Consider the following 23,804-nt stretch of genomic DNA (forward strand, 5'->3'; position numbering starts at 1 on the left):
GTCATGGGCTCCCCTCCTGGGAAAAGCTTTTGTAGACCACTGGGCCCAGGGCCCAAGAGCTACCGCCGCGCCCTCGACGTGGCGTCGAGTCTGGCCCCTTCCCCCGCGGCGCGCCGGCTTCACCCGGGAGGGACGCGCCTGGACCCACGCCCTCCTCACTGACTCCCTGGGCTCCAGGGCAGGGCACAGGTCCACAGCCAGGGCTTCGCTGCGGCCCCTGAGACCCCCGTGCCTTCCCTGCGCTCTCGCGGCGCTCGCAAACTCGAGCCAGCCACGACGCCCAGAGACAACCCCGAGGCGCCGCGCCCAGGGCACAGGTCTCCGGTGACGAGCGCCGCAAGGGGCGCGGGCTCGGGGCCCGCCACGGGGCGGGGCGCGTCTCCAGGGCTCTCGGGCTCGGCCCCAGGCGGGGCTAGAAGGGCCGCGGGACGGGACTGGAGTGGAGGGGCGGGGAAGGGCGGGGAGAGGGGCGGGGCCGTACGTCCTCTCCGGCCAGTCTCAGCCGCCTCGCCTCAGTCCGCTCTCCGCTCCCGCGCCGCCAGGATGACTGATGCACTGTTACCCGCGGCCCCCCAGCCGCTGGAGAAGGAGAACGACGGCTACTTTCGGAAGGTGTGCGACTTCGGGCGGGCGGGGAACTGCGGGCCCTAGACCTCCTTTCCCCCAGGCCCTGCAGGGGCTGTAGGAGCGCGCGGTCGGGGTCCACCAGGCCAGGAGGGGGAGGGGGCTCACTGGGCCGGCGCTAGCCTGACGGAGGCCGGCGGGGAGGAGGGGGGCGGCGGTGTCCCCGGCGTCCCGGGCAGGTGGCATCCGGGGCTGGGCGGGGAGTAGGGGAGGCGCATGTGGCTGCCCCGCGCAGGTGCGGGCGGAGGACCTGGCGGGGTGGTTGGGTCTCCCCCTCCACCCGCCGCCACCCCTCGCTTGCGATCCCTGGTGCCTGGGGAAAGGAGCCGTTCCTGGACGCTGGCGCCCTTGGCCTCTGGGCGCGTTGCAGGAGCTCTTGGTGGGAGCGCGGGTGGAGACAGACCATCCCAGGCGGGTTGGCGGTCTCATATTTATTTTAGGCGGTCTGTCGCCCAGGCTGGAGTGCAGTGGCGCGTTTATAGCTCACTGCAGCCTCGACTTCCTGGGCTCCAGCGATCCTCCCGCCCCAGCCTCCCGAGTAACTGGGACTGCAGGCGCGGCACCTCGCCACGTTAATTTTTTGTAGGACTGGGGTATCGCTCTGTTGCCCAGACTGGTCGCGAACTCTTGGGCTCAAGGGATCCTCCCTCCCCAGTCTCCCAAAGTGCTGGGATTACAGGCGTGAGCCACTGCGCCCGGCCGGCGGTCTCTTTTTGCCTCCAAAATGCTTCCAACGTCCTCCTGTGGGACTTTTTAGGGAGCAGGGGAGAGCCGCTGGTGGGAGGGAGCCTCTGGCGTTGCCCCTTCCCCGGCTCCGGGTCGTCCAGGAGGGCGTGAGCACTGCAGGTGAGGCCCATGGTCTTGTGCGTCTCACTGTGTGCCAAAGCGGATTTGTCTTGTTGTCCCGGAGACTTGGCGGGGGCTGCCGGCGGGCGGCGGGTGCGGGCCTCGCTGGCTCTTGGCACGTTCAGGAGCTCCTGGGCTCACACCGCGGACTTCTGCCCGGAAGATAACAGTCAGGGAGCTCAGTCCCTCAAAAGCGACCCCAGCCTGCGGAGCAGGTGCCCTGGGATACCCGCAGGCGGCAGGGCCTGGTCTACAAAGATGCTTTGGAGCCGGGAGTCATGGTGATATCTTCCACGCCTTCCTCCCTCTAGGTCCCGAGCAAGTCTAAAAATAGCTTTTGGCCCTTGGCCAGTGATCCCTGAGTGGATGGAGAGATTGTTGTTCTTCGTTTTTATAATAGATATGACAGTGCATAATTATAAACAGGGAAGTGAAACTTTCCCATAAACAAATCAATTCTTAATTGTTCAGAGCCTTAGGATCCAGTTCCTAAATAGTCTTAGTATCTTCCTCCTTCTCCCCGGTGACACAGAGAGACTTTGGGCTTTGCTCACTGGTGAGGCGTCCTGGGCAGGACAGTGTGGGACAGAGTGGGAAAACTTCTTTTTTGTGAAGTTGCTTTTAGCATTAAAAAAAAAAAAGTAGTTTTGAGGTATATTTAAGTTCAAAGATGTCATCATGGAATTACAGGATTATAACTTCTAATTATGTGTGGCTTTTGGGACAGAGGATCACAGGCCATGGAATTGCAGGAGGAGGGCCTGGCCTGGGAATTCCTATGTCTGTCCTCGGGGCCTGACAGCCACTCCCACAAAATTGCTGTGTGTCCTCCCGCAAGTTGCTGCCTCTTTCTGGGACTTTTCCTCCCCAAATTGTTCTCTGAGCAGGTGTAGCTCTGGAACTCCAGCAGCACCTGGGGGAAAATGGCATCGAGAGGAGCACACCTGTGAGGGTTGGTGCCAAGCCTCCCAGAACACGTTTTCCCGTGGGAGCCCTCCCTGCCTGTGAGCCCAGGGAAGGACTTATTGCTCCCTTCTGGGAAAGAGTGAATGGCAAGAGAGCTGGGAAAGGTGCACAGTTGGGTGTTTTTCATTTATTTATCTACTTATTATTATTATTATGAGACAGTCTCACTTACTCTGTTGCTCAGGCTGGAGTGCAGTGGTGTGATCTTGGCTCACTGCAACCTCTGCCTTCCGGGTTCAAGCAGTTCTGCCTCAGCCTCCCAAGTAGCTGGGATTACAGGCGCCTGCTACCATGCCTGGCTGATTTTTTGTATTTTTAGTAGAAATGGCATTTCACCGTGTTGGCCAGTCTAGTCTTGAACTCCTAACCTTAAGTGATCCACCTACCTCAGCTTCCCAAAGTGCTGGGATTACAGGCGTGAGCCACTGCTCCTGGCTTTATTTATTTATTTATTTATTTATTTATTTATTTATTTATTTTCGTGAGATGGAGTCTCACTCTGTTGCCCAGGCTGGAGTGCAGTGGCACGATCTCGGCTCACTGCAACCTCCATCTACCAGGTTTGAGTGATTCTCCCACCTAAGCCTCCCCAGTAGCTGAGACTACAGGCGCGTACCACCACGCCTGGCTAACTTTTGTATTTTTGGTGGAGACAAGGTTTCGCCGTGTCGGCCAGGCTGTTCTTCAGCTCCTGACCTCAGGTGATCTGCCCACCTTGGCCTCCTAAAGTGGGGTGTTTTTTAGATGCAGTTTCTCTGGTGTTGGATGAGACAATCAAGGATGGAAAATAAGAGGAATCATTGCTTTACAATTAAAACCGTCAATTTTGAAAATGAGACCTTGGAACGATTGTTGTGCTACTCCGTGTTAAGTCATACCAGTTCAAAGAGTCTATTTGTCCTAGGAAAATAAAAGGTGTTGACGCTGAGTCTTTCCTGATCTATGACCTGAGCCAGTTTGACCTAAAGCAAATGAGGGCCAGGTGTGGTGGCTCACACCTGTAATCCCAGTAGTCTGGGAGGCCAAGGTAGGTGGATCTCTTGAAGCCAGGAGTTCCAGACCAGCCTGAACAACATGGCAAGACCCTGGCTCTATAAAAAATTTTAAAAAATAAAATGAAAACAAAACAAAACGAATGAAAGGCAGGTGCTGGCCAGGCGCAGTGGCTCATGCCTGTAATCCCAGTGTTTTGAGAGGCTGAGGCGGGTGGATCACTTGAGGTCAGGAGTTTGAGACCAGCCTGGCCTACATGGTGAAACCCTGTCTCTACTAAAAATATAAAAATCAGCTGTGTGTAGTGGCAGGTGCCTGTAATCCCAGCTACTCGGGAGACTGAGGCAGGAGAATCCCTTGAACCTGGGAGGCGGAGGTTGCAGTGAGCCGAGATCGCACCACTGCACTCCAGCCTGGTGACAGAGCGAGACTCTGTTCCCCCCAACCCACCCCCCCAAAAAAGAAAGGCAGGTGCTGTCCAGATGAAAGGTGAGGAAGAGCCCTTCAGGGAGAGGGAACAACTTGGACAGAGCTGTGGACTTGTGAGTGCTTTGTAGGCATCCCCAGGTTATGGAGGTGTTAGTGGGAGCCAGGCAGTTCAGGGTCATGCATCTTGCTTGACCTGGCACTGTGGAATCCATCAAAGTATTTAAAGCAGGACCAGACCTGTGAAATTTGTGTAAGAGAAAGACCGCTTTGACATCTGAGTGGTGAATGGGTGGGAGATGGGAAAGAAGCTATGGTGGAGCCCGGCAGGGAGGCATAGGGAGGATTTAGCGCCTTGTAATACCTGTCATCTTTGCCCTTTCTTCTCTGTTATGGACTACTGATGATGCAGTCAGTGACAGAAAGTGCTGTGAGTGGGGTGCAGTGCCTCACACCTGTAATCCCAGCATTTTGGGAGGCCAAGGTGGGAGGATTGCTTGAGGCCAGGAATTCAAACCCACCCTGGGCGACATAGCAAGACCCCATCTCTACAAGAAGTTTAAAAATCAGCCTGGCATAGTGGTGTGTTCCTGTAATCTCATATACTCAGGAGGCCGAGGTGGGAGGATATCCGGAGCCCACGAGGTCGAGGCTGCAGTGAGCTGTTACCGCGTCACTGCACTCCAGCCTGGATGACAGAGTGAGACCCTGTCTCAAAAAAAAAAATCACCCGTTTTTTTTTTTTTTGAGACTGAGCGTGGCTCTATTGCCAGGCTGGAGTGCAATGGCGCGATCTCGGCTCACTGCAACCTCCGCCTCCCAGGTTCAAGTGATTCTTCTGCCTCAGCCTCCCAAGTAACTGGGACTATAGGCACGCACCACCATGCCCAGCTAATTTTTGTATTTTTAGTAGAGTTGGGGTTTCACCATGTTGGCCAGGATGGTCTCAACCTCTTGACCACGTGATCTGCCCTTCTCGACCTCCCAGAGTGCTGGGATTACAGGCGTGAGCCACCGCGCCTGGTGACTGTTGGAATTTTGTGCACACTTAAGGATCAAATGAATTTCCACTGAAGTCAGGCTTCTCTTTCATCCTGTTATCTGTGTCATGCCTTCCCTCCCCTTTTCTTTAGAATGACATTATGCTCCATTCATCCGAAAAGGATTTATGGAGTGACAGCTCCGTGCCTGAGCCCTGGTTAGGTTCTGGGGCACTCCGGACCCTGACTCGATATGGTTTCTTTGGCAGCAGTTCCCAGCAGGTCTCGTTTCCTGGAGTGCTGAGCAGTGCTGGGAGTTGGTGCTTTGTTGGAATAGCTCCGGCCATGCTTGAAAAGGAATCTGCCTCTTGGCCTTTTTTGTTTTTTTGAAATAGAGTCTTGCTGTGTTGCCCGGGCTGGAGTGCAGTGGTGCACTCGCAGCTCACTGCATCCTCCGCCTCCAGGGTTCAAGCAATACTCTTGCCTCAGCCTCTCAAGTAGCTGGGATTACAGGCGCCCGCCACCATGTCCAGCTAATCTTTGTATTTTCAGTAGAAATGGTGTTTCACGATGTTGTCCAGGCTGGTCCTGAACTCCTGACCTCAAGTGATTCGCCCACCTTGGCCTCCCAAAGTGCTGGGATTACAGGTGTGAGCCACCGTGCCTGGCCTGGAATGAGCCTCTTGGCTTTAGAGAGCAAAAAGTGGGGGTGGTCCACAGGCCTTAATCAGGGCTTCAACTGTGTTTTGTGCACCTAATTGCTCAGAAGTCCCTTATGTGGGCTGGGTGTGGATCCTGAATGTGTAAGACAGTCACTGGTGGGGGATGGAGGGAGTCCCCTTGTTTTTTTTTTTTTTTTTTTTTGAGACGGAGTCTTGCTATGTCGCCCAGGGTGGAGTGCAGTGGCCGGATCTCAGCTCACTGCAAGCTCCGCCTCCCGGGTTTTTACGCCATTCTCCTGCCTCAGCCTCCCGAGTAGCCGGGACTACAGGCGCCCACCACCTCGCCCGGCTAGTTTTTTGTATTTTTTAGTAGAGACGGGGTTTCACCGTGTTAGCCAGGATGGTCTCGAACTCCTGACCTCGTGATCCACCCGTCTCGGCCTCCCAAAGTGCTGGGATTACAGGCTTGAGCCACCGCGCCCGGCCTGTTTTTTTTTTTTTTTTTTGAAACGGAGTCTTGCTCTGTCGCCCAGGCTGGAGTGTGGTGGCGCGATCTCCACTCACTGCAAGCTCCGCCTTCCCGGTTCACGCCATTCTCCTGCCTCAGCCTCCTGTGTAGCTGGGACTACAGGTGCCCGCCACCGCGCCTGGCTAATTTTTGTATTTTTAGTAGAGACGGGGTTTCACCGTATTAGTCAGGATGGTCTCGATCTCCTGACCTCGTGATCCGCCCGTCTTGGCCTCTCAAAGTGCTAGGATTACAGGCGTGAGCCACAGCGCCCGGCCTCCCTTGTTTTTTTTGAGACAGAGTTTCCCTCTTGTTGCCCAGGCTGGAGTGCAATAGCACAATCTCAGCTCGCCACAACCTCCGCCTCCCGGGTTCAAGCAATTCTCCCGCCTCAACCTCCCCGGTAGCTGGGGTTACAGGCATGTGCCACCATGCCCAGCTAATTTTTGTATTTTTAGTAGAGACGGGGTTTCTCCATGTTGGTCAGGCTGGTCTCAAACTACCAACCTCAGGTGATCCGCCCTCTTTGGCCTCCCTACAGGCGTGAGCCACCGCACCCAGCCCGGGAGTCCCCTTGTTAATTGGTCTTTTTGGAATCAGGTAGGGTGACTTGGCTGTACAGAGCCTCAAGACATAACTTACCTCAGGTTGGAAATGGACACCCCCCAGTACAGACCTCCTGGTCTGGGCTGGCACCTTCGGAGGTCTCTGAAAAAAGAAACCTTTCAGGTCTATTTTTTTTTCTTTTTTTTTTTTTTTTTTTTTTTTGAGATGGAGTTTCACTCTGTCACCCAGGCAGGAGTGCAGTGACACGGTCCTGGCTCACCACAGCCTCTGCCTCCCGGGTTCAAGTGATGTGCCTCAGGCATGCGCCACCATGCCTGGCTAATTTTGTGTTTTTAGTAAATTAGCTTCATGTTGGTCTCGAACTCTAGACCTCTGGTTATCTGCCCGCTTTGGCCTCCCAAAGTGCTGGGATTACAGGCGTGAACCACCATGCCCAGCCTCAAGTCTATTATAAAATCATGTCTCTCACTTTTTTCTTTCTTTTCTTTTCTTCTTCTTCTTTTTTTTTTTTTTCCTGACAGGGTGTTGCTGTGTCATCCAGGCTGAAGTGCGGTGGCATGATCATAGCTCACTGTAGCCTCAACCTCCCTGGCTCCAGCAATCCTCCTGTCTCAACCTCATGAGTAGCTGGGACAACAAGCATGAGTCACAAAGCCTGGCTAATTTTTAAATTTTTTTGTAGAGGCAGGGTCTCACTATGTTGCCCAGTCTGGTCTCAAACTCTTTGGGCCCAAGCCTCAGCCTTCCACAGTGCTGGGATTACAGGCATGAACCACCGCACCCAGCTTTCCCTGGCTTCTCACTGTATTTTCTTCTTTCTCATTATGTTACTGTGTTTAAACAGGTACAGCTCTGTAAGATTACTATAAATTACTTTCTCAACTTATAAGGAATGGAAATGCAACTTCTTTTCCCCAGATTTTTATGCTCTTCCTACTGAAAATCTTGGAAGAATTATTGTGCTCTGGCCTGTAGTTAAATGCAGAGTAATGTCATTTCTAGACTGCTGCATCCTGATAGAGATTCCTTTTCTGCGACTGCCCCTGTACGCCATAGTACTAAAACTCACAGGAAAATCTGTTCTTGGCCATGAAGAAAAGCAGCTGGAAGACCGGGAGTGGTGGCTCACGCCTGTAATCACAGCACTTTGGGAGGCCGAGGCGGGTGGATCACCTGAGGTGGGCAGTTCGAGACCAGCCTGACCAACATGGAGAAACCCCATCTCTACTAAAAATACAAAATTAGCCGAGTGCAGTGGCACATGCCTGTAATCCCAGCTACTTGAGAGGCTAAGGCAGGAGAATGACTTGAACCGAGAGGCGGAGGTTGCGGTGAACTGAGATCGCGCCATTGTACTCTAGCCTGGGCAACAAGAGCAAAAAAACTCCATCTCAAAAAAAAAAAAAAAAAAAAAGCAGCTGGAAACAAACTAGAGAAAGCCTTTCTCCAGGGCCATTGAAAGGCCCAAAATGAAAGGTCTTGGCACTATGTGGAAGAGGAGAGTGAGTACACAGTGAGGCATTGTCACTTCTTATCTCTGCCTCTTCATCCTTTGGGAATGCTAATGCCCCAAAATGAATTTAGCTCTATTGTTTTTACTCAAGAGCTGTAGGAGAAGTTTCTTATTCACAGTAACCTCCAGGCTGGACAGGGCCTCGGAGTTCATTGTGTCCTGGTTTATGGTCCCTATTGATGCTGGGCTTCCTGGAGGCTCCGGCAGAGAAAGAAGGATAATTTTTTTTTTTTTTTTAACCCAGAAGCTCCTTGCAGTCTTCTCTCTGCAAGGAGCAGGGATCTGCTCTTTGATGAATGAGCAGCATTCATCTTAGCAAGGGCTAATTTCATGGTAGACACTTGTGTGCATCCTTTATGAGCACACATGTGGATGAGGAAGCCTGCTGATGGGCTGAGTCCACCAGGCACAGCCTGGGTCATGTGGGATCAGCAGCTCCAGCTCTGTTGGTACTGATACCACCCCTCCGGCTGTTTAGATCCATCCCCTTGAAGCCTTGAGTCAGTTTCCAGGTGGAGAGGGAGGGAGGCGGAGGAGAGTAAAGGCTGGTGATGCCAACCCCATTCCTGATTCCCCATCATGATCTAAATCAGTGTTTTTTTGTTTTTTTTTTTTTTTTTTTTTAAGATGACAGAATCTGGCTCTGTCGCCCAGGCTGGAGTGCAGTGGCACTGTCGTAGCTTACTGTAATCTTGACCTCCTGGGCTCAAGTGATCCTCCTGCCTCAGCTTCCCGAGTAGCTGGGACTACAGGTGTGATTAAAAATCGCCACACCTGGCTGGTTTTTTTTTTTTTTTCCTTGTAGAGATGGGGTCTTACTGTGTTGCCTATGCTGGTCTTGAACTCCTGGCCTCAAGCGATCCTCCCTTCTCAGTGGTGGACTAGTACAGATGTGAACCACTGCACCCAGCCCTAAGCCAGGTCTTGAAGGCCAGGCTGGATCCAGGCTGACTGTGGCCTTGGAGAGGGTCTGCCCAGCTGCATGGTATCCGCCATCAGCCTCAAGGGCCTGCCTGACCAACAGTCCTCAACTGTGGGATCCTGGCTGGGAGGTGTCCCCTGGCAGAAACAGAATTTTCAGGGTGACTCAGAGGAGAGACAACGTGATGACCTGTAACACTGTAAATGTCCCTTGTTTCCTGGGGCTATTTGGATGGTTGCCACGACACCACCTGATGGTACTGGGCATTGGCTTTGGCCTGATCAACACTTCCTCCTTTGGCTCAGGTACCAGAGTCCCGTGACACAAAGGCTGCATTGGAGGTAGCCAGTCGAACTGGACACAGTTGAACTGCAGGTACTGCTCAGCCAGAGGCTGGGTGTTTGGCAGAGCAGCAGTAATGGGTGCCAGGTGAGGACAAGGTCCCCCACTTAGAGCACCAGGGACGGAGACACCACGGTAAATGATGCGAGTCCCTTGGGGCTGCCCATTGAGACCCTCGGAATTGCCTATGGCCAGGTTTCCATTTGATTGTAACAAGAGAAAAGGGGACCAGCACGGTAGCTCACTCCTGTAATCCCAGCACTTTGGGAGTCCGAGGCAGGAGGATCATTTGAGTTCAGGAGTTGGAGACCAGCCTGGACAACATGGTGAAACCCCATTTCTACTAAAAATGCAAAATTAGCTGGGCGTGGTGCTGTGTGCCTGTAATCCCAGCTACTCGGGAGGCTGAGGCAGGAGAATCACTTGAACCTGGGAGGTAGGGGTTGCAGTGAGCCAAGATTGTGCCCCTGCACTCCAGCCTGCTGGGTAACAGAGCAAGATTATGTCAAAAAAAGAAAAAAGGGCAGATGGTCAAAAACAAGGCTGGATGCAGTGGCTCACGTCTGTAATCCCAGCACTTTAGGAGGCCAGGGTGGGCAGATCACATGAGCTCAGGAGTTCAAGACCAGCCTGGGCTGCGTTGACAAAACTCTGTCTCTACAAAAAATACAATAAAATTAGCCAGGTGCGATGGTGTGGACCTGTAGTCCCAGCTTCTTGGGAGGCTGAGGTGGGAGGATTGCTTGAGCCCCGGGATGATGTTGAGGCTGCAGGGAACAGAGATCGTGCCATTGCACTCCAGCCTGGGCAACAGAGTGAGATCCTGTGTCAGAAATAAAAACAAGAGACCAGGCACGGTGGCTCACACCTGTAATCCCAGCACTTTGTGAGGCTGAGGTGGGCAGATCACCTGAGGTCAGGAACTCAAGACCAGCCTGGCAAACATGGTGAAACCACGTCTCTACTAAAAAATACAAAAATTAACTGAGTGTCTGGGTGCAATGGCTCAGGCCTGTAATCCCAGCACTTTGGGAGGCCAAGGCAGGCGGATCACAAGGTCAGGAGTTCAAGACTAGCCTGACCAACATGGTGAAACCCCATCTCTACTAAAAATACAGAAATTAACCAGGCATGGTGGCACATGCCTGTAATCCCAGCTATTCAGGAGCCTGAGGCAGGAGAATCGCGTGAACCCGGGAGGCGGAGGTTGTAGTGAGCCGAGATTGCGCCACTGCACTCCAGCCTGTACAACAGCGAGACTCCATCTCACTTTAGGCCAGGAGTTCGAGAGCAGCCTGGCCAACACGGTGAAACCTCGTCTCTACTAAAAAAAAAAAAAATACAAAAATTAGCCGGGTATGTTGGCACATTCATGTAATCCCAGCTACTCAGGAGGCTGAAACAGGAGAATCGCTTGAACCCGGGAGGTGGAGGTTGCAGTGAGCCGAGATTGCGCCATTGCACTCCAGCCTGGGTGACAGAGCAAGACTTGGTCTAAAAAAAGTTATTCAGCATATTGAAAAATAACTGTTATTGGCACACAGTAGGGGTTTATAGAGATTTCTGGAACAGACTGAAGGGAGCTTGTAACTAAATATTATGGCTGTGTTGATTCATATTGAGCCCCCCTCCACCCCCCTGTGAATGGATTGGGATTCCTGGGGGAGGCAGCTGGGCCCCAACCTCCAGCCCTGACACCTGGCAGAGATCCTGGAAGGGCAGGAGGGCTGTTGACAAGTACTGAATTCATGTTTTTATTTTTATGGACATGGACAAGCTAGATTCTTTCCACCCAGCCTGCCCTGAGTCTCCAGTGTGGTGAAAAGTTAAATTAGATGTATGTGTGTATTGCAGGGTAAGGCACGCTCTTTTCTGTGTTTTCTCATTGGTCGCTCTGGCTGGCTTACAAACAAGCAATTCTGTTTTCCAGAGTTTGGTGGTTGAGTGAGGGATTGTGTAACCAGGAAGGAGTGAGAAAGGCAGAGAAAATAATCTTTGCTGGAGAAGCAGCTAAAAACACCTGCCTTCCTGTATCCCGTGGGACGGTCTGTCTAGCTGGGAGCTGGCCCAGCCCTACTGTGTCATCTCTCACTTAGTTTGACGCCTGAACCTTTAGATCCCAAGCTTGCACGTTGCCCTAAATTTGCTGGAAACACCGCTGCATGTGCGAGCTTTATCTTTGGCTGTGCGGAAGAAGGGCCCGTACTGTTGCTTATGGTGGAGGGAAAGCAGGCGCCAGGCACAGCCCAGAATGGAGGGGGGCCCCCAGAGGGGAAGAAAAACCGCCCTATTCCAGGAGTAGCTTGACCACCCTTTCCTTTCTTTCTAATTAAGTGCCTGCCTCCAGTTCTATTTATTTTTTAAACTTAACACAAATTTATTTTTCATAGTTCTAGAGGCTAGAAATCCAAGATCAAGGTATGGTCAGTTTTTGGTAAGGGCTCTCCTTCTGACTTTAATTCTTTTTTTTTTTTTTGAGACAGGGTTTCACTCTGTCACCCAGGCTGAAGGGCAGTGGCGAGTTCTTGGCTCACTGCAACCTCTGCCTCCCGAGTAACTGGGACTATAGGCACACGCCACCATGCCTGGCTAATTTTTATATTTTTTGCTAGAGACGGGGTTGCACCACGTTGGCCAGTCTGGTCTCAAACTACTGACCAGACCGCCCACCTCAGCCTCCCAAAGTGCCATGATTATACAAGCGAGCTGCCATACCGGGCCTCTTTCCGATTTTAACCAGCCACTTTCTCACTTTGTAAGAAACTTGTAACAGTGGCAGAAATGTCACTGTAGCTGTGATCTGTCTGTTAACTTACAGATTTCACCTAGGATAACATTCTGAGGCTTTTCTCTGGGTACACATTTAGTCGTTACACCACATTATTTAGGTATTTTCTGAGCTCAAGAACAGTAGTTACAAGCGAGGTGAGTCCGCATTTCTGCACTCGAAGCTTTCCGATAGGTATGTATGTGCCACACTAATATAAACGGTTGCTGTACATGTTCAGAGAAACTTCTCTAGTAACGAACTGTAGAAATGATCCCTGGAAGTACAGTCTTCCTGCTTGTAGGCTTTGTCTAGGTACTGCTCTTAAATGCTTGTCTTACAGGTGAACAATCTGACTGTACATTAAGGCATGTAAGTGACATGTAAAGAGAGTTTTCACTGTAGGCCGGGTGCGGTGGCTCACACCTGTAGTCCCAGCACTTTGGGAGGGAGAGGAGGATGGATCATTTAAGTCCAGGAGTTTGAGACCAGCCTGGCCAACATGGCGAAACCCTGTCTCTACTAAAAATACAAAAATCAGCCGGGCATGGTGGCGTGCACCTGTCATCCCAGCTACTCACGTGGCTAAGACAGGAGAATCGCTTGAGTCCAGGAGGCGGAGGTTGCAGTGAGTTGAGATCATGCCACTGCACTCCAGCTTGGGTGACAGAGTGAGACTCTGTCTCAAAGGAAAGAAAAGAGTTTTCACTCTAGGTAAACTTATTTGAGTTAGTACTTTTTTAGTTGCAGGTGCCAGAAAATTTAATCCAAAATAGCTTCGGCAGATAAACACACTGTAGTACGTTTCTCCAATATAATTCTACCCCACAATAAAGAAGGAACAAACCAGGCCGGGCGCGGTGGCTCAAGCCTGTAATCCCAGCACTTTGGGAGGCCGAGACGGGCGGATCACGAGGTCGGGAGATCGAGACCATCCTGGCTAACATGGTGAAACCCCGTCTCTACTAAAAAATACAAAAAACTAGCCGGGCGAGGTGGCGGGCGCCTGTAGTCCCAGCTACTGGGGAGGCTGAGGCAGGAGAATGGCGTAAACCCGGGAGGCGGAGCTTGCAGTGAGCTGAGATCCGGCCACTGCACTCCAGCCTGGGCGGCAGAGCGAGACTCCGTCTCCAAAAAAAAAAAAAAAAAAAAAAAAAAAAAAAAAAAAAAAAAAAAAGAAGGAACAAACCAATTAGCCGGGCATGGTGGCGGGTGCCTGCAATTCTAGCTACTCAGGAGGCTGAGGCAGGAGAATCACTTGAGCCTGGGAGGTGGAGTTTGCAGTGAGCCGAGATCACGCCACTGCACTCCAGCCTGGGCAACAAGACCAAAACTCTGTCTCAAAAAAAAAAAAAGAACAAACTACTGGTAAATGAAACAGCATGGGTGAATCTCAAAACGTGGTATTGAGCAAAATAAACCAGACACAAGAGACTACATCCTATCTGATTACATTTATATAGTTCAAAAGCAGACAAAAATATGTGGTGATAGAAATCAGAGTCTTGGTTGCCTGGGGATGATGGAAATGGAAATGTTCTGGGTTCTGTATTTTGATAGGAGTGATGGTTACACAGGTTTATACGTTTGTTCAAACTCTTTGAACTATGTACTTAAAATATGTGTGTTTTATTGTATGTGAATTGCACCTCAATGCAAAAAATGGCTTAGGCAAAGAAGGGAATGAATTGGTTGCTGTAAATGAAAAGTACAGAGGGGTGTCTTCAGGCCTGGCTTGATCCAGGGCTCAGATGACATCGCCAAAGCTGCTTCTCAGCCCAGCCCACCTGGGGTTGGTTCCATGTCTAGAGAGGCACTCTTCTGCTGGTGGTAAGGTGGCTGCACCTGCTCAGTGTCACAGCCTCCCAGGTTCAAGGCCAATGAGGACCTCTTCCTCATGGGTTTCGATTGACCCTTGTCTTCAGGCTTTGGTTTTCCAGCTGGCCAGGCAGAAGTCAGATGTTCTTCCCCTTGGAAAGGATGTTGGGGGAGCATGGATTTACACACACCCTTACCCCTGGCCAGGCCATCATGAGCTATGAGGTGGGAGAGTGGGCTGGCGTTACTGTTCCCCCAAAAGATGTGGGGTGATGGTGGGCAGCCATCACCCATGAAGGGGTGTCTGGGGGTTGCATGCATTCCCACAGCTCACACTGCCTCACTGTTCATCCTGGAGCAGCAGGAAGGACGGGGTCTTAAATCCCACCCTGACTTTTACTGCCTGCCTGTAGGATCTCAGGTTGCTCCTATAACCTCCTTGCTGCAGAACCATGGGATCTGGGATACTGTACCAGGGTCCACATAAGCCGTCTACCCCAGGAGTTGCCTGTAAAGCTGGTGATGACATGGGGGTTCATGCAGCACTTGCTTTTCTTGGACGTTGACTGTCTGCCCACTCTTCAGGTTTTGGGATTGACGGAAATGTCGGAACCTTAGCGTGGGAAGGGAGTAGACTCTGTCGGGGAGAAAGTCTCACTTCACTGTAGAACTTGTCAACAGCAGCCCCTGAGGTCAGGAGAGCTCAGTTGGTCCCACAGGTGTGAGAGGTTTAGCACCCCACCCCCCCACCCCCCCCACCCCCACCCCCACCCCCACCCCCACCCCCGTCCGTGGTGCAAACCCTCACTCCGGTTTCAAAGCAGCTCTGTGTTCTATTGAGAACCAATCCCTGTCTCTGGTGGCAGAGGCTGTTCTGGAAGCTGTTTGTTCAGGGCTAAGGGCTCGTTATTAGACAAGATAGGGGATGGGGTGAGGAATGTATGGGTGGGGATGGTGGACCCGCCACCTTGTCCCCTACAGAGCAGCCCCTGGCAGGGGCTAGTAGATGGCTAATAGTTTCTGGTGATGCTAGGGATTCTTCCTGGCAGTCTTGTCCAGATTGACCTCTCAGGGAAGTTTCCGCACAAAAACCCCCTTGTGTGTTTCTTGTGTTCCCCAGCAGGGCCCAACATTCCTACCTGTCAGGAATAAGTAATGTGGTTTCGGGTCCAATTACTCAGTCAAATCTAACCCTAAGTGTTCCTATGCCTTATCTAGAAACTTGACCACATATCTGTGGGCTGGTTAGGGCGTAGTGATTCCAGGCCAGCAGAAGTTGGGGAAAGTATACGAACAGAAAAAAACGTTCTTGTCAGTAGTCTGGAACGGCTGCTTATCTGAGCTCTGGGAATGTACATAAAGGAATTATTCAAGCTTCCCCGTCAGATGAAACATAGCAGTGGTGATCCAGGTAATTCAGAGTCAAACTGAATCATCGTCATTTTTGGAAGTGGAAAGGAAAAAGATGAACAGTTATTTTAGTTCTTTAATATTAAATTATAATAGCGTAACATTAAAGTTTTCTTTTCTTTTCTTTTTTTTGAGATGGAGTCTTGCTCTGTTGCCCAGGCTGGAGTGCAGTGCAGTGGCACGATCTTGGCTAACTGCAACCTCCGCCTTTCGGGTTTAAGCAATTCTGCCACCTCAGCCTCTCCAGTAGCTGGGATTACAGGTGCGTGCCAGCATGCCTGGCTAAGTTTTTTGTATTTTTAGTAGAGACGGGGTTTCACCATGCTGGCCAGGCTATTCTCGAACTCCTGGCCTTAGGTGATCCACCCGCCTTGGCCTCCCAAAGTGCTGGGATTACAGGCGTGAGCTACCACACCCTGCCAAAGATATTTTAATCTTAAATCTGAAAAAAGACAAAATTGGTAACCATTTAATGCTTTAAACGATATTAATTTTAAAATCCATTCCAGGGCTGGGTGCCATGTCTCACGCCTGTAATCCCAGCACTTTGGGAGGCCGAGGCGGGTGGATTACCTGAGGTCAGGAGTTCAAGACCAGCCTGGCCAACATGGTGAAACCCCGTCTCTACTAAAAATAGAAAAACTAGCTGGGCGTGGTGGCGGGTGCCTATAATTCCAGCTACTCAGCAGGATGAGGGAAGATAATCACTTGAACCCAGGAGGCAGAGGCTGTAGTGAGCTGAGATTGCACCACTGCTCTCCAGCCCGGCAACAGAAGCCAACTCAGATTCTGAATATCTGTGCAATTTGAACTGGGGGAAAGCGTCCTTGAGAGATAGGGAAAATTAGGTTATGGGGCTATGTCGGGGACAGGTGGTGGTGACCTGCTGGGAAATGAGAATGAGAAGTCTTTTATTTTTATTATTATTTTAACATTTTTATCATTCTTTGTAGAGACAGAGTCTCACTCTGTTATCCAGGCTGGAGTGCAGTGGCGCAATTGTAGCTCACCACAGCCTCAAACTCCTGGCCTTGAGCAATCCTCTGGCCTCAGCCTCTCAAAGTGCTTGGGATTATAGGCGTGAGCTGCCATGACCATTCTGGCCAAGAATGAGAAATCTTTCTGAAAGGAGAATACTGGGATTCCTGAGGAGGTTTCCGCTATAGATAACTCACATCTCCCTCCCTGGGGTCCAGGCCATGGGTGTGGCTTGGGCAGAGGTTGGGGAGGCCAGGTATGTGCAGGCCTGAGATGTGACTCATCGAGAGAGAAAGGGCAGTCTCTTCACCACGTAATACTGCCTGCCGCACCGCTCCCAGGGAGTAACCGCAGTGGGCAGGGCCTAGAGATAAGCATCAAAAAGGAATGTGGTCCTAACTCAGGTCCTGGGGCTTCTACCTGTCTAGGGTGGGAAGAACACCATTAAGTTAAAATGCAACTTTCATTCTGATCTTAAACTTTTAGCATGAAACATTGTAATCCAAATACCCCAGGGCACAATGGTTGGAGAACACAGACAATTTGTTGAAAAAGAAATTAAAGTGTTAAGATTATATGGAAAAACCTTTACATTCACTGTTGTAATAAATATACACGTTAGAAAAATGAGCTGTCTATTTTTGCATGTCAACCTGGCAGAGATTAAAAATCATAACTTTCAACTAGACATAAAAAGACAACCCAGTTTAAAACTGGGCAAAGGAGGGCCGGACGTGGTGGCTCACGCCTGTAAGACCAGCACTTTGGGAGGCCAAGGTAGGCAGATCACTTGAGGTCAGGAGTTCAAGACCAGCCTGGCAAAAAATGGTGAAACCCTGTCTCTACCAAAAATTATAACAATTAGCCGGACATGGTGGCATGCACCTGTAGTCCCAGCTGCTCAGGAGGCTGAGGCAGGAGAATCACCTGAACCCAGGAGGTGAAGGTTGCAGTGAGCCGAGATCACACCACTGCAGCAGTCCAGTCTGAGTGACAGACTGAGACCCTGTTTCAAAACAAACAAAAAATGTGCAAAGGATCTGAATTGATACTTCTTCGAAGAAGATATACAGTTGGCCAATAAGTTCATGAAAAGATATTCAACACCATTAACTGTCAGGGAGACACAATTCGAAACCACAGTGCGAGACAGCACACACATAGCTGTAATAAAAAAGACAGACCAGCACCTGTATTGGTGAGATGTAGATGGATTGGAACTCTCATGCTGTTAGTTGGATTGTAAAATTGTATAAGCACTTTGAAGAGTCTGATAGTTCCTCAAATCATTAACATAGAATAAGTCATATGATCTAGACTGGGCACAGTGGCTCACGCCTGTAATCCCAGCACTTTGGGAAGCCAAGGCAGGCGGATCACTTGAGGTCAGGAGTTTGAGACCAGCCTGGCCAACATGGTGAAACCCCCCTCTCTACTAAAAATACAAAAATTAGCTGGTCATGGTGGTGCATGCCTGTAGTCCCAACTACTCGGGAGGCTGAAGTAGGAGAATCGCTCGAACCCGGGAGACAGAGGTTGAAATGAGCCAAGATCGAGCCACTACACTCAAGCCTGGACGACAGAGCAAGTCTCTGTCTCAAAAAAAAACAATAATCAAAACAAAACAACAAAAAAAATCCCATCTGATCTAGAACTTTTATTTCTACATTTAAGAGAAACAAAAGCATATGTCCATATAAAACCTTCTACGCACATAAACAGCCTTATTCGTAATAGTCAAAAAGTGAAAACACTCCCCATACCCATCATATGATGAATGGATAAAGTACAAAAGTGTGGTGTATCTATATAATGAAATCTTATTCAGGGACAAAAAGACGAAGTTCTGATACATGCTACAACCTGGTCAAACCTTGAGAACATTATGGCAAGTGAAAGAAGCCAGATGCAAAGGCCACATATTATATGATTCCGTTTATATGAAATAATCTTGAATAAGCAAACCTGTAAAGACAGAAAGTAGATTTGGGGTTGCCTAGGGCTGGGGTTAAGGGGAAAAGGAAATGGGGAATGATGCTAATGGCTACTTTCTTTCTTTTTAGGGTGATGAAAATGTTCTAAAATCAGATAGTGGTTGGTAGGTGTGGTGGCTCATGCCTGTAATCCCAGCACTTTGGGAGGCTGAGGTAGGCGGATCACTTGAGATCAGGAGTTCAGGACCAGCCTGGCCAACATGGCGAAACCCCATCTTTACAAAAAATACAAAAATTAGCTGGGTATGGTGGTGGGCATCTGTAATCCCAGCTGCTTGGGAGGCTGAGGCAGGAGAATCACTTGAACCTGGGAGGCAGAGGTTGCAGTGAGCTGAGATCGTGCCACTGCACTGCAGCCTGGGTGACAGAGCAAGACACCATCTCAAGAAACAAAACAAAACAAAACAAAACAAAAATCAGATAGCGTTGATGGTTCTGTAACTCCTGAATATACTAAAAACAATGAATTGCTTATTTTAAAAGGGGAAAATGTATGGTATGTGGATTATATCTCCATAAAGCTGTTATTAAACAAAAAAGTAGGTCAGGCGCAGTGGCTCACACCTGCCATCCCAGCCCTTTGGGAGGCTGAGGCAGGTGGATCACTTGAAGTCAGAAGTTCAAGACCAGCCTGGGCAACATGGCGAAACCCTGTGTCTACTAAAAATAGAAAAATTGCCTGGACATGGTGACATGCACCTGTAGTCCCAGCTACTTGGGAAGCTGAGGCATGAAAATCACCTGAACCAAGGAGTTGGAGATTGCAGTGAACCAAGATTGCACCACTGCACTGCGTCCTAGGCGGCAAAGTGGGACTCCGTCTCAAAAAAAAAAAAAAAAAAAAAAATTGTAGATACTCAGTAACAGTGAGGGGGAAAACAGTCACAAGGGTGTGTGTGCCTTTCTGTCCTGAAGGATGATTGGGCTGGTCCATGGGTAGCCCTAAAGAGGTTTGATCTTGTAACTCTGCCCCAGAGATAGGTCTTTAATTAATTAATTAAATTTTTTTTTTTTTTTTTTTGAGACGGAGTCTCTCTGTGTCGCCCAGGCTGGAGTGCAGTGGCCGGATCTCAGCTCACAGCAAGCTCCGCCTCCCGGGTTTATGCCATTCTTCTGCCTCAGCCTCCAGAGTAGCTGGGACTACAGGCGCCCGCCACCTCGCTCAGCTAGTTTTTTGTATTTTTTTTAGTAGAGACAGGGTTTCACCGGATTAGCCAGGATGGTCTCGATCTCCTGACCTCGTGATCCACCCGTCTCGGCCTCCCAGAGTGCTGAGATTACAGGCTTGAGCCACCGCGCCTGGCCCTTAATTAATTTTTGAGACAGTGTCTCACTTTGGTTGCTGAGGCTGGAGTACAGTGTTGCAATCTCGGCTCACCGCAGCCTTCACCACCCAGGTTCAAGCGATTCTCATGCCTCAGCCTCCTGAGTAGCTGGGATTACAGACGCCCACCACCACACCTGGCTAATTTTTTGTATTTTTAGTAGAAACAGGGTTTCACCATGTTGGCCAGGCTGGTCTCGAACTCCTGACTTCAGGTGATCCACCCGCCTTGGCCTTCCAAAGTTCTGGGATTATAGGCGTGAACCACAGTGCCTAGCTGAGACCTTGTCTCTAAAATAAATTAAATAAATAAAATAGAAGGAAAGATCAATTCACAGTGGCTGTTTTGCAATTGTGTTATGAGCGACTTTTCTTTATACTTTTCAGTATTTTCTACATAGATGCTTTGTTTTCAGAAAAGATTATTTTTGAAGTTAAACATTTTCCATTATATTAAACCCTGTCATCATTTTTAGAGTGGCCGACCTCTGAAGGGGCATCTCTTATTTTTCCTCAGGGCTGTAATCCCCTTGCACAAACCGGCCGGAGTAAATTGCAAAACCAAAGAGCTGCTTTGAATCAGCAGATCCTGAAAGCCGTGCGGATGAGGACCGGAGCGGAAAACCTTCTCAAGTAGGTGTCTTCTGGTTTCCCTGCCTCTCCTGAGTCCTAGCCATCTGTTCCCTAAACTCCCAGGCCAGGCTCTTGGTTTCAGCTTTGGGTTTCCTCCTCATTTCTGGCATCTGGAGCCGTCTCTTTCTTGCCTAGAACTTGACTATGTTGAAAACAGATATTTTACCCTGCCTGTTTGTGTGTTTGGGAATTAGGTGGGTGGGAGATAGATGCAGATGGTGTGGCGTTTGGCTTCAATTCAGTCAGCCATCTTGATGGGAAGCCCAATTTTTGTCTTGAGGTTTGTTTTCTGGCTTTCTCTGGGACTTGCCTATTTTCTCCACTGCCTGACACTATGCCTAGTGCAGAATCTGCTTGGTAAATGTTTATTGAATATATAAAGGAAAGAAAAGCAGAAAGGAGGGAGAGGGGACATTTCTATTGCCAGTGTCCACCTTACTAATGAGAGGGCTCAGTACACCCCCGTGCTCTAGGGCACTCATTAGTATGCTGTGGTGGTAAAACAGTTACTTATCCAGCAGAGAACTTGGGGAAGCCTTATCTGCGTCTAGACCTCTATAAACCCTCTCCAGGCAACGAAATGCAGCAAAAGACAAAGTGCCAGCTGCCTTCTGTTTACAAAGAGTGCAGAGTTTCTTTTTCCTTCTGAGTTCTACTGGTGACTCGTTACCCCCGTGCCACCTTTTTGTTTGTTTGTTTGGAGACAGTCTTGCTCTGTCACCCAGGCTGGAGTGCAGTGGCATGATCTCGGCTCACTGCAACCTGTGCCTCCTGGGTTCAAGCGATTCTCCTGCCTCAGCCTCCCGAGTAGCTGGGACCACAGGTGTGCACCACCATGCCTGGCTAATTTTTTGTCTTTTTAGTAGAGACGATGTTTTGCTATGTTGGCCAGCCTGGTCTCAAACTCCTGGCCTCAAGTGATCCATCTGCTTCCACCTCCCAAAGTGCTGGAATTACAGGTGTGAGCCACTGCGCCTGGCCCCGTGCCACCTTTTTTTTTTTTTTTTTTTCTCTTCAGATGGAGTTTCGCTCTTGTTGCCCAGGCTGGAGTGCATTGGTGCGATCTTGGCTCACACAGCTACCTCTGCCTCCCGGGTTCAAGCAATTCTCCTGCCTCAGCCTCCTGAGTAGCTGGGATTACAGGCATGAGCCACCATGCCCTGCTGTGTATTTTTAGTAGAGATGAGGTTTCTCCATGTTGGTCAGGCTGGTCTTGAACTCCTGACCTCAGGTGATCCACCTGCCTCAGCCTCCCAAAGTGTTGGGATTACATGCATGAGCCACCACGCCCGGGCTTCATGCCACCTTTTATAATGTGTAGTCGAGGTGGGCACCACACCTGCTGCCCAGGTGAGTGAAACAGATGCCTCCTGGGGCCTCAGGAAGAGACGTGGAGTGCCTTTGGGGACCTAGAACCTGAAAACCCAGCAGAGATGGGGTCTAGCCTGCCTGCTTGAAACTGCAAGTCCCTTGGAGCTTCCTGGGACTTTCAGGGATTCCAGGGGCGAGGGTTCCAAAATGTCTGCGAGGATATTGATCATGGGTGTTCCCAGTGGGTTAGCTTCATCGTTGGAGGCCTTGGAGGAACCTGGAGCCTTCCTGTAGAGGTTGTTTGGAAAAACAGAATGTTTGCAAAAGAGCCACAAGGCTCTGAGGCTCCCAGCCGCTGGTCACAGACTTGAGTGAACGGCGGGATCACCTCCTCCACATGGGCTTCTCCCCTGAGCACTCAGTCAAGCAGGAGGAGGGGCTCTGATCATGACCTTGGGGGCAGTTCATTTCTGAATGGGTCTGTGTTTACTCCTTAGGAAAGACCTCTGAGATGTTAAGAGGGGAAAAGAAGAGTTCAGGGCAGCACACCCTGAGTGTGTGTGTATGTTTAATGGATGTTGTACATATACAGGCATGGTGGCTCACGCCTGTAATCCCAGAACTTTAGGAAGCCGAGGCAGGTGGATCCTTTGAGGCCAAGGATTGAGACCAGCCTGGCCAATGTGGCGAAACCCCATCTCTACTAAAAATACAAAAATTAGCTGGGTGTAGTGGCGTGTGCCTGTAATCCCCGCTACTTGGGAGGCTGAGGCATGAGAATTGCTTGAACCTGCAAGGCGGAGATTGCAGTGAGTCAAGATTGTGCTACTGTACTCCAGCCTGGGCGACAGAGCAAGACTCTATCTCAAAAGAAAAAAAAAGGATATTGTACATATGCTTTTGTATATGCACAAAAGGACCAAGGTAGAAGCTGTTAGCAGTCAGTTCTTTGGGGCAAGACTGGGGATAGGGGTAGAGGTGACTCAGTTTTCATTTTATTCCTGTCAGTGTTTGAATGTTCTTCTACCAAGCGCATGAGTTATTTTTATTTATTATTGTGAAATACTTCAGAGGTCCAGAAGAGTTATATAAGCAACCCTCTTGAACCACCCACTTCATCAGGGAAAGCAATGCTGCTCCTGTGTTGGGCTTGGTTTAGTTTTGTTTTGAGACAGGGTCTCGCTTGTTGCCCAGGCTGGAGTGCAGTGGTGCAATCACAGCTCACTGTAGCCCCAACCTTCTGGGCTCAAGCAGTCCTCCTAACAGTCTCCTGAGTAGCTGGGACCACAGGCATACACCACCATGCCTGACTAATTTTTATTTTTATTTTTGAGACGGAGTCTTGCTCTATCACCCAGGCTAGAGTGCAGCGGCAGGATCTCGGCTCACTGCAACCTCTGCCTCCCGGGTTCAAGCGATTCTCCTGCCTCAGCCTCCTGAGTAGCTGGGATTATAGGTGCCTGCTACTGTGCCTGGCTCATTTTTGTATTTTTAGTAGAGACAGGGTTTCACCGTCTTGGCCAGGCTGGTCTCGAACTCCTGACCTTGTGATCCACTCGCCTCGGCCTCCCAAAGTGCTGGGATTACAGGCGTGAGCCACTGTGCCTGGCCAATGCCCAACTGATTTTTTAAAAATTATTTGTAGAGACAAGGACTTGCTATGTTGCCAAGATTGTTCTCGAACTAGTGTCCTCAAGTGATCCTCTTGCCTCGGTCTCCCAGAGTGCTGGGATTACAAACATGAACCACTGTGCCTGGCCTGTGTTGCTTTTGTTACTCACGGAATACCTGAGGACTTGAGGTCCTGGGTGGGAAGTTTGTCTGGGAACCTCTTCTCCAGCTCCTTTTGCAACTGGGTGCAAAGGAGGTTGTTACTGGAGGAGTCTGGGAAAAATACTGTAGCATTTTGGCTTTTAAAAAGTCAAGCCGTGTCCCCGTCCCAAGACAAGTCTGGACATGGGAATTGTCCGCTCCCATAGCAGAGAGGAATTCATGTCATCTGTGTAACGTGGGCGAGGGCCCCTGATTTTGGGACTCCCTGCCATGTGCTGGGAAGGCTGTGGTGTGTTTTGTGGCCTAGGGTTCTGGTTGGCCCTTAGACAGGCCTGCTCTGTGGCTGAGGGGGCAGATGGGTAGCCTGGATGCTGTGTGGCTTTCCTAGGAGTGGACAACAATTGATTTATCTATTCATAGATTCATTGAGCACCTTCTTTTTTTTTT

The 23,804-nt window shown here is 50.1% G+C and overlaps 1 protein-coding gene and 1 pseudogene across 1 annotated transcript in view; one reads left to right on the top strand and one right to left on the bottom strand.

Annotated features, from left to right (window-relative positions):
• Window positions 1-487: 487 nt before the first annotated feature.
• The window catches only part of RHPN2 (rhophilin Rho GTPase binding protein 2), an 86,182-nt gene continuing 62,865 nt past the window's right edge, over window positions 488-23,804 (top strand). The window contains exons 1-2 of the mRNA XM_050771988.1: window positions 488-612; window positions 20,158-20,273. Coding sequence (XP_050627945.1) covers window positions 544-612; window positions 20,158-20,273 — 185 coding nt within the window. The 5' untranslated portion in view covers window positions 488-543. The remainder of the gene's footprint in view (window positions 613-20,157; window positions 20,274-23,804) is intronic.
• LOC126943638 (uncharacterized) lies at window positions 12,322-12,409 on the bottom strand (annotated as a pseudogene).

Source organism: Macaca thibetana, chromosome 19, assembly GCF_024542745.1.
Source record: "Macaca thibetana thibetana isolate TM-01 chromosome 19, ASM2454274v1, whole genome shotgun sequence".
Taxonomy (NCBI): Eukaryota; Metazoa; Chordata; class Mammalia; order Primates; family Cercopithecidae; genus Macaca; species Macaca thibetana.